Consider the following 14946-nt stretch of genomic DNA (forward strand, 5'->3'; position numbering starts at 1 on the left):
AGGCTGAGGGGCCGGGTCAGGCCGGCCAGGGAGGGCCAGCCCAGTCCTGAGGCTGAGGGGCCGGGTCAGCCGCTCCGTGCACAGCGGACGCAGGGGGCCGGGGAAGGGGCCGGGGGCGGTGAGCTGCCATTCAGGCCCTTTCCTTACCCGGAGGACACACAGGAGTGACTGCTGGCTGGTGCCCGGGACTTAGGGCCTCTCCTGGGGCGCCCAGACACCCGCATCTGGGGGTCTCCCCAACTGTGCCGCCAGCCCCTCTGGACAGGCAGCCGAGCCTAGAGAGCAGTTGGTGTGGGGGGGATCCTGCCACACAGTCCGCGGGGCTTGTGGAATCTTCCTGACTCTGACCCAAGCCCCCCTCTCCTCCCCCGGCTCCTCCTCTCACGGCCTCCGCTGGGCCCCGTGACCTCTCCCTGCCCAGCCTCCTGCCCCCAGGCAGCCAGGGGCTCCTTCCCAGGGCCCTGCTGGGTCCCCTCCCTCCTGGACACCCTAGCCTGGGTACCTCTCCTCCCCTGGCTGGGCAAGAACTGGGCTCCCCAGGGCACAGTGTGTGTGTGGGGGGGTCCTGGGCAGAGGCAGGAGCTGCCGGTGGAGGGGGCTTCCTAGCGGCCCAAGCAAAGAAGGCGCTGCCTGGACGTGAGCCCCACAGGGTCCACGGGAAAAGCCAGCCCATCCCCGTAAGCACAGCTTTGCCCAGGGCCCCTGCCCCAGAGAGCCCTCTCCCCTACCCTGTCCTGCTTTTCCGGACCCGGTGGGCGTAGGCCCGCGGACTGGGCGACGAAGGGGACTAGAAAAGCCGTTGTTTCTTGAGGAATAAGAGTATCTAGGGAGGCGATTGTTGGCTGAGGTGGCTGCAAAGGGTGTGCCAGCTACTCTGGAGGTGAGGGAGCCTGGGAGACGCGGCCTGGGTCCCTCGACCGTCCCCCGGGGCCGGGCCCCACTCAGGCACTTGGCATGGGCAGGGCTGCGTAGGCGTCACATCCGGTGCAGGTGCCATCGGGGAAGGTTGTAGCCAGTCCAGGGATGGGCTCATGCCCGCACCAGGAAAGGGTTGCCTGTGGGGTGGCAGTGGGAGCTGGTGGGGGTTCTGACCAGGACGGAGGGTGGTCCGAGGGTGAGGGGGCACGGGCTACCTCCAGGTGGCCGAGGCCCGAGGCCGGACGGCCCTGCCTGACTTGGGGGGCGAGAACTGTGTGTGTTCTTCCTCAAGGACCACTGTGGGGCCTTGGACCCGTCCTCTGATTGGGGACCTTGAGCCCAGCCTCGCGCCCGTGGACGCCTGTGTGGACCTGCCAACGTGCAGGGCCGTGCGCTCAGATGGACACCTGCACGCAGACACGGCCCGCCCCGGCCCTGGAGAGGTGCCCCCACCTCGGACTCCGGGGTCTCCCAGCTCAGACTCGGGCAGCGCCCAGTGGACCATCTGCTGGTTCAAGGGAGGGGGCGGGCTGGAGGGGGCAGGGAGGCAGGGCCAGGCTGCACCGGCGGCTCTGGGGGCCCGGAAGCAGCGAGAGCCCAGCTCCCCCGGGGCAGCTTTGGCTTCCTGTGCTAACTGTCAGGTGGCACCGTGTGCCAGGCAGGTGTGTGGGCCACCTGGCGGCTCTTTCTTTTAAGTTTTTAATGGTTTTAGCCTGGCCGGGTGGCTGTCTGGCTGGAGCGTGTTCCCATGGACCAGAGGGTTGTGGGTTCGATTCCTGGTCAGAGCACATACCTGGGTTGTGGGTTTCATCCCCAGACGATGTTTCTCTCTCTCTCCCTGCCCCCCTTCCTCTTTCTCGAAAAATCAATCAATCAAAACATATCCTCGGGTGAGGATTTAAAAAAAGAAGTTGTTATTGTTTTGGTGGGTTTTTTTTGGAGAGAGAGAGAGAAAGGGAGAGAGAGAAACATCTATGAGAGAGAAACATCGTCAATCGGCTGCCTCCTGCATGCCTCCTACTGGAGACCAAACCGTAACCCAGAAATTGAACTGTGACCTCCTGGTTCATAGGTCGACGCTCAACCACTGAGCGTTGGCCGGGCTGGTCCACCTGTTTGCATGTCGGCGGCTGTTGGTCAGCCTGGCCCTCGGATAGGCCTGCCCGTGGGCGCTGGGAGGCTGGGAGGAGGTGCTCTGTGCCTCGGAGGTGGGCCTGCAGGTGCTTTGAGGCCAGGGTGCAGCCCTGGGGCGGCCACACCCGGGCCTGCCCCCTGCAGCTGAGGTGGCCAGGCCCCGGTCATAGGTTAGACTGCCGGGTGCACAGCTCGTGAAGGGCTGGGCGGGGATTTCCTTGGAGATGAGAGTGGGTGTGTCTGTCTGCCACCCGGAAGGTGGGGAAGGGCTGGGCACTCCAGGACACATGGGCAGCCATGCCCCCTCCTGCCCGCCCCCCGCCCCCCCGGCTGGGTCCTGGTATTCAGTCAGGGTCCAGCATGGAGGGGGGCTGGGTTGGCCTTTGAAGGAGGACTTCCTGCGCGTGGACAGATCCTCCCGGGAGGCCCCCTCCTGCACGCCCCCTATTGGGGCTCAAGCCCATAACCTGGGCATGTGCCCCGACTGGGAACCGAACCATGACCTCCCGGGTACCCTCTGGGGCCTCCCTGACCCTCCTCTCTTCTCACAGGGGCCCGGGGGCGATGGCTCTGCAGCTCTGGGCCCTGACCCTCCTGGGCCTGCTGGGCACGGGCTCGGGGCTGCGGCCCCGGAAGCTGGACTCCTTCCAAAGCAAGACGGAGCTGAACCACCTGGTGGTGGATGAGGCGTCGGGCGTGGTGTACGTCGGGGCGGTGAACGCGCTCTACCAGCTGAGCGCCGACCTGCAGCTGGAGCAGAAGGTGGACACGGGCCCGGCCCTGGACAACAAGAAGTGCACGCCGCCCATCGAGATCAGCCAGTGCCACGAGGCCGTGCCCACCGACAACGTCAACCAGCTGCTGCTGCTGGACCCGCCGGGCCAGCGCCTGGTGGAGTGCGGCAGCCTCTTCAAGGGCATCTGCGCCCTGCGCGCCCTCAGCAACATCTCCACGCGCCTCTTCTACGAGGACAGCAGCGGCGAGCGGTCCTTCGTGGCCAGCAACGACGAGAGCGTGGCCACCGTGGGGCTGGTGAGCGCCACCGACCCGGGCGGCGAGCAGCGCATGCTGTTCGTGGGCAAAGGCAACGGCCCGTACGACAACGGCGTCATCGTGAGCACCCGGCTGCTGGACCGCGTGGCGGGCAGGGAGGCCTTCGAGGCCTACACGGACCACGCCACCTACAAGGCCGGCTACCTGTCCACCAACACGCAGGAGTTCGTGGCGGCCTTCGAGGACAGCCTCTACGTCTTCTTCGTCTTCAACCAGCAGGACAAGCACCCGCTGCGCAGCCGCACGCTGCTGGCCCGCATGTGCAAGCAGGACCCCTACTACTACTCCTACCTGGAGATGGAGCTGCAGTGCCTGGACCCCGGGGACCCGCCCACCCCCTTCAGCACCTGCCTGGCCGCCTCCGCCGCCGCCTCGGGCGCCGGCAAGGTGCTCTACGCCGTCTTCACCAGAGAGGACCGGGCAGGCGGGGGGCCACGGGCCGGCCTCTGCCTGTTCCCGCTGGACGAGATCCACGAGAGGATAAAGGACATCCGCAACGCCTGCTACATGGGCGACCCGCAGAGCAGCCCGGACGACTTCTACAAGCCCTTCCACGGCGAGATCCAGTGCGGCGGCCAGGGCCTGGTACGGACGTGGTTCCGCAGGGTGCCCCCGGCTCGAGCCCCGGGCGTCCACGTGGGCCTGTGCGCTGCTGCCATGTGCTGGCTGGCGTGTCCAAGCCCTCCCCTGCTTGGGAGGAGCCGTGAGAGTGCACACGCGTGTGCTGTCTCTGCAGCAGGTGGCAGGTGTGCCCGCACAGGTGTGGCGGCACCTTCAGGGCCAGGCCCGTGCACCATCCAGCAGTGAGCGTGCAGTTGGGGTCCCTGCCTGCACAGTCCTTGTTCTCGGGACGTGTGTGGGGCCACCAAGTGCTGGGGGGCCCCCGTGGGGAGAGGCCTCCTCGGGTCGGGGGTGTCTGGACTCACCGTTGACGCCGTCGTCCGCAGGGTGCCGGCGAGAGCTTCCTGTGTGGCTCGGAGCACCTGCCCTACCCCCTGGGCAGCCGCAAGGGGCTCGTCGCCACGGCCGTGCTGCAGCGGGGAGGCCTGAACCTGACGGCCGTGACCGTGGCCACCGAGAACGGCCACACCATTGCCTTCCTGGGCACCTCCGACGGCCAGGTCCTCAAGGTGAAGCCTGGGGCAGGGGCAGGGCAGAGGCAGGCGGGGCAGGCGGGGCTGGAGGGCCGTCTCCGAGGGAACAGCACCCTCACGCTCCTGCCTCCTGCCGCAGGCGTACCTGGCCCCCGACGGCAGCTCCGTGGAGTATGGCTCCATCCTGGTGGAGATCAACAAGAGGATCAAGCAGGACCTGGTGCTGTCCGCCGACCAGGCCAGTTTGTACGCCATGACCCAGGACAAGGTAGGCCTGCGCAGGCCCCGGGAGGGCCTGGCGGCCGGAGCGCTGTCCCAGGCCTGGAGGGTGCAGGCGAGGACCGGAGGGGCCGCCCTCTCCTCGGGCTCCTGGCAGAGCCCTGTCCCTGTCTCCAGCACCTTCCCTGTCTGCAGCTCCGCTCCCGCATGTCCTGTCTCTGTCCTGTCACGGACCCTTCCTGGAGGGAGGGCTGGGGCTGCTCTGAGGGGCTTCCCCCGGGGTGGACGGACATGAAGGGGCCTGGGCAGCGAGGGGACAGCATAGGCCCTGCCTTATCAGGGGGCTGGGGTAGGAGCCCCTCAAGCCGGCCTCTGGAGCCCTGGGGCATCCAAGGGCCTCTCCCAGGGGGTGGGGTCAAGGGGCCTGGGCGGGTGCAGCCACAGGGCCAGGGCCTCACAGAGCCCGTGTACCTCTCCGCTGCCTGGAGCCCATGTTGGCCAGCCTTGAGTTGGCATCTGAGACTTTTTTTCTTAAATATATATTTTATTGATTTTTTACAGAGAGGAAGGGAGAGGGATAGAGAGTTAGAAATATCGATGAGAGAGAAACATCGATCAGCTGCCTCCTGCACACCCCCCACTGGGGATGTGCTCACAACCAAGGTACATGCCCTTGGCTGGAACCGAACCAGGGACCCTTCAGTCCGCAGGCCGATGCTCTATTCACTGAGCCAAACTGTCTAGGGCTAAATGTATTTTTATTGATTTCAGAGAGGAAGGGAGAGGGAGAGAGAGAGAGAGAAACATCAATGATGAGAATCACTGATCGGCCGCCTCCTGCAGCCCCCTACTGGGGATGGAGCTCGCAACCCGGGCATATGCCCTGACTGGGAATCGAACCGTGATCTCCTGGTTCATAGGTCAGTGGTGCACAGGCCAGCCAGGTGGCATCTGAGTCTTCTTAAGGCTCAGAGATACAGGTGGGATCCAGCTAGTGGCCCCAGGAAACTCGGGTCCGAGGGGGTCCTAGTGGCCGCATCCTGCTCACCGCCCCGCTGCCCCCAGGCGTTCCGGCTTCCTGTGCAGGAGTGCTCGAGCTACCTCAACTGCATACAGTGCCTCGGCTCCCGGGACCCCTACTGCGGCTGGTGCATCGTCAAGGGGCGGTGAGTCCCTGGGGCCGGGGGTCTCGGCTCAGCCTGGAGCCCGGGGGCGGCAGTCCCACCCGGGGGCTGACAAGTGCCAGGCCTGAGGCTGCCCCGTCTCTGCAGATGCAGCCGGAGGGCTGAGTGCCCACGGGCCGAGGAGAGCGGACACTGGCTGTGGAGCCGCGGGGAGTCCTGTGTGACCATCACGGGGGCCCAGCCCCAGAACATGAGCCGGCGGGCCCAGGGGGAGGTGCGTGGCCGGCGGGGGCACCAGGGCAGGAGATCTCACAGCATCTCCATCCCGCCTGGGCCTGGGGGCTGAGTGAGGCGGGCAGCCCCGGCCCCTGTGGCCTGGTGGCTCCTGTGTCCCAGGCGGTGGGGGTGGCGAGTCAGGTTCCTGTGTCTTCTGTGCGCGTGCAGGGGAGTGAATCACAGGGCAGGTGCTCTGGGTGGGGGTCTCCTCACTGAGAGTCCAGCCCTGGGCCCCCGCCCTCCAGGCTGGCCCCCCACCCCCAAGGCTGGTCCCCCACCCCCCAGGCTGGTCCCCCCACCCTCCAGGCTGGCTCCCCACCCCCAAGGCTGGTCCCCCACCCCCCAGGCTGGTCCCCCCACCCTCCAGGCTGGCCCCCCACCCCCAAGGCTGATCCCCCCGCCTCCAAGGCTGGGCAGAGGGGTCCATGTGAGCTGCGTGGCCTCCCCCAGGTGCAGCTGACCGTCAGCCCTCTCCCGGCCCTGGGCGAGGACAAGCTGCTGTGCCTCTTCGGAGACTCTCCGGCACACCCTGCCCGCGTGGAGGGGGACGCCGTGGTGTGCAACTCCCCGAGCAACATCCCCAGCACGCCGTCAGGCCAGGGTGAGGCCCCAAACCCAGGCCCTTCTCCCTCCCTCCACACAGTGGGGTCCGTCCTGTGACCGGGTCCCAGGGGTGTGGGCTGAGGTGGAGGGAGGGGCAGGTGGCCCCTGCCAGGGTGCGGCCGGGCAGAGGCTGGGGCGGTTGGGGTTCTGGGCGCCAGAGCCTTGCCGGCTGTGCTCCCTGCCGTGAGCGAGGGGAGCTCCTGGGCCCTTCCAGGCACTTCTGTCCCTTCTCCACGCCACCTGGTGCGGGCCCTGGGTGCTGGCATCTGTGCAGAACCCCTCCCCCACCCCGTGCAGCTTGACACGGTGGGGCTGTCCCCAGGGGCCGGGCTGTGAAAGTGGGCCAGGGCAGGTGCCAAGCCTTTGTGCCCTGAGCATTCAGGGCCAGTGGAGGGCAGCTGCCTGGCTCGGTGGGACCACACGGTGACGTGCAGGGGCCTGGCAGACGCTCTGCCCCAGACACCCAGGAACCCTCAGGGACAGGGGCCTGGCTGCACGGAGCCCTGGGAGCCGACACTCGAGCCAAGATCTGAGGGCGGCGCCGGGCGCGCTGAGGCTGAGCGCCCACCAGGGGACGCCCTGCCAGGCCCCCCACGCCAGGGCTCCCACACACACGGGCTGTCTGTGCTCAGTGGCCCGTTGGGAGCTGTGACGGGGCAAGAACTCGGCCGGCAAGGCCCGGTCCAGGCGATCCTGTCCCCCACCTCTGCCCCGTGCTCTGCGGCCCCGCCTGACGCCATCCCCGTCTGCCATCTGCAGACCATGTGGCCGTGGAGATCCAGCTCAGGTTCATGCACAGCGATGTCTTCCTCACCTCCCACCAGTACCCCTTCTACGACTGCAGCGAGGCCATGAAACTGGAGAAGAATCTGCCGTGAGTGTCACCCCCGCACCCCCCCCCCAGCTCCTCCAGCCCCGCCCCTGGCTCCACCCCCCTCCCCCTGCTGCGGTGCCCACACCCTCGCCAACCTCTCTCCCAGGTGCATCTCCTGTGCCAGCAACCGCTGGACCTGCCAGTGGGACATGCGCTACCATGAGTGTCGGGAGGCCTCGCCCAACCCTGAGGACGGCGTTGTGCCCGCTCACATGGTGAGGGGCCGTGGGCCCTGGGGGGGGTGTGGCTGCTCGTCCCAGGCCACACACGTGGCCCTGACTGGCCTTACTCTGCAGGAAGACAGCTGCCCCCAGTTCCTGGACCCCAGCCCGCTGGTCATCCCCATGAACTACGAGACAGATGTGACCTTCCAGGGCGAGAACCTGGACACAGTGAAGGTGGGCTTGTGAGGCACTGCCCTGGGGAGCGGGCTGACCAGGCAGAGAGGCCTGTGCCCAGCGGCCCTGGTGGCTGGCGTGTCCGTGGGGCCAGCTCAGAGCCGTCCTGCTGACGGGAAGGGGCACCTGGCCTCCTCTCCTGCAGGCCTCTGGCTCAGGGCTCCCACAGGAGGTAGCTGCTCAGCGAACAGTGCTGGGGACAGGAGGAGGCAGGCGTGTCTGTCGAGGTGCTGGGCAGGGGGCTGCCACCTAGCGAGGGAGCAGAGCGATTTGCTCAGGCTTGGGCCGGGGGGCGGGGTTCCAGGAGTGGCCGAGTGGTCGGCTGGAACGGGAGGACCTCCGCTGGCCAGAAGGTGTGGGGCTCGGACAGAGCCCCGTCCCCAGGAGCATGGGTCGGCGGGGAGGCGGGGAGGGCTGGCGGGTGCAGGGTCCTGACCGCGGGCCTTGCAGGTCTCCTCCCTGCACGTGGGCAGTGACCTCCCCAAGTTCGAGGTGACAGTGAACACGCGGGAGCCAGGAACCTTCCACTTTCGGACCCCGAAGGTACAGCCCCCAGGGCCGGCCAGGCCAGCGTCCTCGCTGCCTCTGGCGGGAGGAGGCAGGGTTGTGGGCCAGGCGGCGAGCTCACCTGTGTCTCTCAGACCCCAGCCCCTCCACTGCTGCCCCTCTGCTTGAGGGGACCCCATGGGCCTTGGTGGGCACAGTGGTCGCCCTCTAGGGCTGGGGGGGTCAGAGTGCAGTGTGTCCCTGCGTGTTCCTCCAGCTGTCCCATGACGAGAGCGAAACGCTGCCCCTGCACCTGTACGTCAAGTCCTACGGCAAATACATTGACAGCAAGCTCCAAGGTGGGCGGGGCCTGGGTCTGGTGGGCGGGGCCTGGGTCTGGTGGGCGGGGCCTGGGTCTGGTGGGCGGCTGGGCTGGGGCCCGAGGACAAGGGGTGGGGTGGGGCCGGGCAGGCCTGTGGGCTGGGTGGGGAGGTGGGCCTGGCGGGGCAGGGACGGGCGGGTGGCCCTGCTGATAGCTGGCTGCTCCCTCCGCAGTGACCCTCTATAACTGCTCCTTCGGCCGCAGCGACTGCAGCCTGTGCCTGGCCGCCGACCCCGCCTACAAGTGCGTGTGGTGCGGCGGGCAGGGCAGGTGCGTGTACGAGGCGCTCTGCAGCAATGCCACCTCCGAGTGCCCGCCGCCCGTCATCACCGAGGTGGGTCCCCGGGGCGGGGCCGCCGGCGGGAGGGGAGGGACCCCAGTGAGCCCAGCCTGCCCAAGCCGCTGAGTCAGCCGGCTCTGCTGATTTCAGATCCAGCCCGAGACCGGCCCCCTGGGCGGCGGCATTCGCGTCACCATCCTCGGGTCGAATTTGGGGGTCAGGGCGGACGACGTCAAGAGCGTCACCGTGGCGGGCAAGAACTGCGCCTTTGAGCCGGAACGGTACTCCGTGTCCACCAGGTGAGTGGACAGCCGGTGGCCTGGCTCCATGGGCCAGGTCAGTCCCCACCGGGGGGGCCAGGGCAGATGAGGAAGAGGGACCTGGGGTGTGGGTGCCCAGGACTCCCCACCTGACGTGCTAGTCAGGAGGATTCTGGGGTGAGCCTTGAGAGTGACCCCACCCTGCCTGTTGGCCCCCAGGATCGTGTGTGCCATTGAGGCCACGGAGGCGCCCTTCACGGGGGGCGTGGAGGTGGACATCAATGGGAAGCGTGGCCGCTCTCCACCCCACGTCCAGTTCACCTACCAGGTGAGTGCCTGGCTCCCCTGACCAGGTCAGGACGGACCGGGCGGGTCTGGCCACTGCTGCTGACTCCTGGACGGTTGGGGGCTGCGCCCCTTCAAGGACAGTCACGATGGAGGGGTGGGGAGGACTGCCGCTCAGCCCTGACCTGAACGCACCCGCCTCTCTCCTAGGAGCCCCAACCCCTCAGCGTGGAGCCGAGGGAGGGGCCGCAGGCAGGCGGCACCACGCTGACCATCAACGGCACCAACCTGGACACGGGCTCTAAGGAAGACGTGCGCGTGACCATTGGTGGCGTCCCTTGCAATGTGTGGGTGTCGCCTGCGGGGCCCCCGAGCTCTGGTCCGCCCTGGCCCTTGGGACCCTGCATGTGTCCTGGAGGGAGCGGTGCCGTGGGCCTGACCCCTGGGCCTGGCCCCCTAGCCCCCTGGCCCCCTTGCCCAGGGCTGGAGTTGGTCTCGGGGTGGGGTTGACACTAACAACGTTCACCTCCAGGACGCAGTTTGGGGCGCAGCTCCAGTGTGTCACGGGCCCCCAGGCAGCCCCGGGGCAGCTGTCCTTGGAGATCTACTACGGGGGCTCCCTGGCGCCCAGCTCCGGGATCACCTTCACCTACCGCGAGAACCCCGTGCTGCGGGCCTTTGAGCCCCTGCGAAGCTTTGCCAGGTGTGGCCTCTGCCCTGCCCACCGCCCACCAGGGCTCCCCATGCCACCCCCACCCCAGCTACTTCCCCAGTCCCCTACGCCCACTGCCTGGTGAGGATGCGGGAGGGTTGGTCTGGGTGGCAGGAGGAGGCTTCCGTAAAAACCCCACTGCACCCCTAGATCCACTCCCTCCTAGAAAACCTGACAGGCGGGCCCCAGGGCCCCCTAGCCCAGAGACGCTCAAGGATGGCGGGACTCACAGTCACAGTGCTCTGAGCACACCCCAACATACAGCGGGCACGGGCTCACAGGGACCCGTGTGTGCCCCCAAAACCAGTTTGGGGCCGGGGATTTCAACCCCACCTTCCCTAAGCCCACCACATGGCCAGCAGGGGGGTGGGGGTCCGGCTTCACAGGGCGCCTGCTCTGGAGCTGGCTGGGTGCCTCCCTTGCCCAGCTGTGCCCACTCAGGCACCCCCCACCCCCAGTGGCGGCCGCAGCATCAACGTGACGGGGCAGGGCTTTGGCCTGATCCAGAACTTCTCCATGGTGGTCATCGCGGAGCCTCTGCAGCCCTGGCGGCGCCGGCGGGAGGCCGGGCCCCTGCCGCCCCACACGGTCAGTCCTGCTGCCGCCGGGGGGGGCCCCCGCTGGACCCGGGCCGGCTGGGGAGGGAGGGGCCTGTGCCCGTGTCCTGACAGACAGCCCTTGGCCTGCAGATCGTGGGCACGGAGTACACGCGCTACAACGACTCCAGGGTCGTGTTCCTGTCCCCGGCCGTGCCCGAGGACCCCGAGGCCTACAACCTCACGGCGCTCATTCAGATGGATGGGCACCGTGTCCTGCTCAGGACCGAGGCTGGGGCCTTCGAGTACGTGTCCGATCCCACCTTCAAGAACTTCTCTGGGGGCGTCAAGAAGCAGGTCAACAAGCTCATCCACGCCCAGGTGAGGACGGCGCAGCCGGGGCCGACCAGGTGCGGGTCGGCCGGCGGCTCAGGGTCTGGGCTGAGCTGGTCCAAGTGCCCGAGTCCCTCCTGGTTATGGTGACCCCGCCCCCACCCCCCACCCCCAGGGCACCAACCTGAACAAGGCGATGACGCTGCATGAGGCCGAGGCCTTTGTGGGGGCGGAGCGCTGCGTCATGAAGACGCTGACCGAGACCGACCTGTACTGCGAGCCCCCGGAGGTGCAGCCGCCCCCTAAGCGGCGGCAGAAGCGAGACACGACACTCAACCTGCCCGAGTTCATTGTACGTGTGGGCAGGGCAGGCGGGTGGGGTGCCAGGCGGTGCCACGGGGTGCTGGGCACTGTCTCAGCCACGCTTGTCCGCGCTGAGCCCTCCCCTCCACGCAGGTGAAGTTCGGCTCCCGGGAGTGGGTGCTGGGCCGCGTAGAGTATGACAGTCGTGTGAGCGAGGTGCCGCTCAGCGTCATCCTGCCGCTGGTCATGGTGCCCATGGTCATCATCATCGCCCTGTCTGTCTACTGCTACTGGTGAGCCCCGCCCGCGGCCTCGGCCCCGCCCACATCCCTGGCCCCGCCCTCCCGCAACCTGGGCCCCGCCCACGGCCCTGGCCCCTCCCGCTACCTGGGCCCCGCCCACGGCCCTGGCCCCGCCCTCCCACAGCCTAGGCCCCGCCCACGGCCCTGGGCCCGCCCTCCTACAGCTCTGGCCACACCCACTGCCCGGCGAGGCGGGCCTGGCCGGGTCCCAGCAGCCTCCCTTGTGCAGGAGGAAGAGCCAGCAGGCGGAGCGCGAGTATGAGAAGATCCGCTCGCAGCTGGAGGGCCTGGAGGAGAGCGTGCGCGACCGCTGCAAGAAGGAGTTCACGGGTGCGGCGTGGCGCGGGGCGGGGCGGGGCGTGGCGGGGCGGGGCGTGGCGGGGCGGGGAGGGGGCGCCCTCGCGGGGCCAGGCGAAGGGTCACCGGCGCTGTCCCCCCAGACCTGATGATCGAGATGGAGGACCAGACGAACGACGTGCACGAGGCCGGCATCCCGGTGCTGGACTACAAGACCTACACGGACCGTGTCTTCTTCCTGCCGTCCAAGGACGGCGACAAGGACGTGATGATCACGGGCAAGCTGGACATCCCCGAGTCGCGGCGGCCCGTGGTGGAGCAGGCGCTGTACCACTTCTCCAACCTGCTCAACAGCAAGTCCTTCCTCATCAACGTGAGCGGCGGGGCGGCCGTGGGGGGCGGGCGGGGCCCGGATGGCGGGTGGGCGGCAGGGCCAGGACCCAGGGCGGGCAGCGCCAGGACCCAGGGCGGACAGGGTGGGCGGGGCCAGGATGGCTGGTGGGCGGCAGGGCCAGGACCCAGGGCGGACAGAGTGGGCAGGGCCAGGACCCCGGGCGGGCAGGGCCAGGACCCGGGGCGGACAGAGTGGGCAGGGCCAGGACCCGGGGCGGACAGGGCCAGGACCCGGGGCGGACAGGGCCAGGACCCAGGGCGGACAGGGTGGGCGGGGCCAGGACCCGGGACGGCAGGGCCAAGCTCCCGCAGGCGCTGACCCGCCGCCCCTGCAGTTCATCCACACCCTGGAGAACCAGCGCGAGTTCTCGGCGCGCGCCAAGGTGTACTTCGCGTCGCTGCTGACGGTGGCGCTGCACGGGAAGCTCGAGTACTACACGGACATCATGCGCACGCTCTTCCTGGAGCTCATGGAGCAGTACGTGGTGGCCAAGAACCCCAAGCTGATGCTGCGCAGGTGCGTGGGGCGCCGGGTGGGGGTGGGGCGGCTGTGGCACCTGGTGCGCTGGCGGGGCAGCCAGCGCGAGGAGCAGGGAGGGTCCTGGCCGCCGTCGGTGTCCGCTGGTCGCTGGGCTGCTCCCCCTCAGAATCACCCTCTAGGACGGGGTGACATGCCCCCTTGAAGGGGCCGGGCAGTGGCTCCCGCAGGCTGGACCTGGGCATGCTGGGGGGAGGCGGGCACTGCGGGGCCCCTGGGTACCAGGCCTGTCTGCGCCCCAGGTCGGAGACGGTGGTGGAGAGGATGCTGTCCAACTGGATGTCCATCTGCCTGTACCAGTACCTCAAGGTGGGCTCCGGCGGCAGGCGGGGGGTGAGGGGGGCAGGGCGCTGCTCCCCGCCTGGCCCTGGGGGCACCTCCCGGGGAGCGTGGTCGCCGGGCTGACCACCCGCGTTGCTCCAGGACAGCGCGGGCGAGCCCCTCTACAAGCTCTTCAAGGCCATCAAGCACCAGGTGGAGAAGGGCCCGGTGGACGCCGTGCAGAAGAAGGCCAAGTACACCCTCAACGACACGGGGCTGCTGGGGGACGACGTGGAGTACGCGCCCCTGGTGAGCCGGGTCCCGCCCTTCCCAGGACCAGAGCGGGTGCTGCCCCCCTCCCTGTGCTGGGGAGACCCTCCCGGTGCTGTCGGCCTGGGTGGGGCCCGGGCACCCTGAGGGTGTCTGGTGGCGAGCTGTGCGCACTCCCCGGCCCCTGTGAGCTGGGAGGGATGAGGATGAGGGAGCCCCCTGTTCCTCTGCTCCGACCTGCTGGGCCAGGGCTGCAGGGGAGGCGAGGCCGCCAGCCCGGGTGCGGTGGGGGCTCTCACCCGCCCACTGGCCCTTTATCTTGTCTCTCTCCCCCCTCCCCACAGACGGTGAGCGTGATCGTCCAGGACGAAGGGGTGGACGCCATCCCCGTCAAGGTGCTCAACTGCGACACCATCTCCCAGGTCAAGGAGAAGATCATCGACCAGGTGTACCGCACGCAGCCGTGCTCCCGCTGGCCCAAGGCGGACAGTGTGGTTCTGGGTGAGCCCTCTGCCCTGGGGGGAGGGCGGGGCGGGCGGGGGACAGCGAGGGCGCCCTGCAGGGCGGGTGGCCTGTGGCCGGTCCCGGAGCTGGCTGTGTCATCCTGCAGAGTGGCGCCCCGGGTCCACGGCCCAGATCCTGTCCGACCTGGACCTGACGTCCCAGCGGGACGGCCGGTGGAAGCGCGTCAACACACTCATGCACTACAACGTGAGTGCGGCTGCGGCTCGGGCGGCCCCTTCCCCGCGGGCGGGGGCTGGGGAGCGAGCCTCCCTCATGACCCTGTTCCCAGGTCCGGGACGGAGCCACGCTCATCCTGTCCAAAGTGGGGGTCTCGCAGCAGCCGGAGGACAGCCAGCAGGACCTGCCTGGGGAGCGTGAGTCCCTTCCTTGTGCCTGTTTTTTTTTTAATTGATTTCAGAGAAGAAGGGAGAGGAGAAAGAGAAATAGAAACATCAGTGATGAGAGAGAATTATTGATCGGCTGCCTCCTGCATGTCCCCCACTGGGGATCGAGCCCGAAACCCGTTCATGTGCCCTTGACCAGAATCGAACCTGGGACCCTTCAGTCCACAGGCCGACGCTCTATCCACTGAGCCAAACCAGCTAGGGCTTTTTTTTTTTTTTTTAATTGATTTCAGACAGGAAGGGAGGGGGAGAGAGAAATAGAAACACCAGTGATGAGAATCATTGGCCGGCTGCCTCCTGCACGTCCCCTGGTGGCGACTGAGCCCACAACCCAGGCCTGTGCCCTGACGGGGCATCGAACTGTGACCTCCTGGTTCCTAGGTCGCTGCGCAAGCGTGAGCCAGGCTGGCTGGGCCTCGTGCCTGCGTTGCTCTGGTCCCTGAAGGGACCCTCTGGGGGCTGCGAGCCCAGCATGATACCCGGCCCCTCCCACAGGCCACGCCCTCCTGGAGGATGAGAACCGCGTGTGGCACCTGGTGCGGCCCACGGACGAGGTGGAGGAGGGCAAGTGCAAGCGCGGCAGCATGAAGGAGAAGGAGCGCACCAAGGCCATCACTGAGATCTACCTGACCCGCCTGCTGTCCGTCAAGGTGGGCGCGGGGCGGGCGGCGGGCGCGCAGCTGGCAGGGGTGGCGGCGGCGGCGGCG

The 14946-nt window shown here is 68.2% G+C and overlaps 1 protein-coding gene across 3 annotated transcripts in view; it reads left to right on the forward strand.

The window, feature by feature from the left end:
• Positions 1-14946, forward strand: part of PLXNB2 (plexin B2) — a 30549-nt gene that overhangs the window by 12931 nt on the left and 2672 nt on the right. For all 3 annotated transcript variants that reach the window (XM_059681317.1, XM_059681315.1, XM_059681316.1), the window contains 29 exons: positions 2604-3690; positions 4053-4235; positions 4339-4467; positions 5484-5584; positions 5690-5816; positions 6269-6419; positions 7181-7295; positions 7402-7510; positions 7592-7693; positions 8144-8236; positions 8457-8538; positions 8735-8895; positions 8992-9140; positions 9321-9429; positions 9597-9733; positions 9919-10089; positions 10557-10686; positions 10788-11015; positions 11143-11319; positions 11424-11563; positions 11802-11902; positions 12013-12242; positions 12598-12779; positions 13043-13109; positions 13224-13370; positions 13676-13832; positions 13942-14042; positions 14125-14209; positions 14735-14889. In XM_059681317.1, coding sequence (XP_059537300.1) covers positions 2617-3690; positions 4053-4235; positions 4339-4467; positions 5484-5584; positions 5690-5816; positions 6269-6419; positions 7181-7295; positions 7402-7510; positions 7592-7693; positions 8144-8236; positions 8457-8538; positions 8735-8895; positions 8992-9140; positions 9321-9429; positions 9597-9733; positions 9919-10089; positions 10557-10686; positions 10788-11015; positions 11143-11319; positions 11424-11563; positions 11802-11902; positions 12013-12242; positions 12598-12779; positions 13043-13109; positions 13224-13370; positions 13676-13832; positions 13942-14042; positions 14125-14209; positions 14735-14889 — 4893 coding nt within the window. In that variant the 5' untranslated portion in view covers positions 2604-2616. The remainder of the gene's footprint in view (positions 1-2603; positions 3691-4052; positions 4236-4338; positions 4468-5483; positions 5585-5689; positions 5817-6268; positions 6420-7180; positions 7296-7401; positions 7511-7591; positions 7694-8143; positions 8237-8456; positions 8539-8734; positions 8896-8991; positions 9141-9320; positions 9430-9596; positions 9734-9918; positions 10090-10556; positions 10687-10787; positions 11016-11142; positions 11320-11423; positions 11564-11801; positions 11903-12012; positions 12243-12597; positions 12780-13042; positions 13110-13223; positions 13371-13675; positions 13833-13941; positions 14043-14124; positions 14210-14734; positions 14890-14946) is intronic.

Source organism: Myotis daubentonii, chromosome 2, assembly GCF_963259705.1.
Source record: "Myotis daubentonii chromosome 2, mMyoDau2.1, whole genome shotgun sequence".
NCBI lineage: Eukaryota > Metazoa > Chordata > Mammalia > Chiroptera > Vespertilionidae > Myotis > Myotis daubentonii.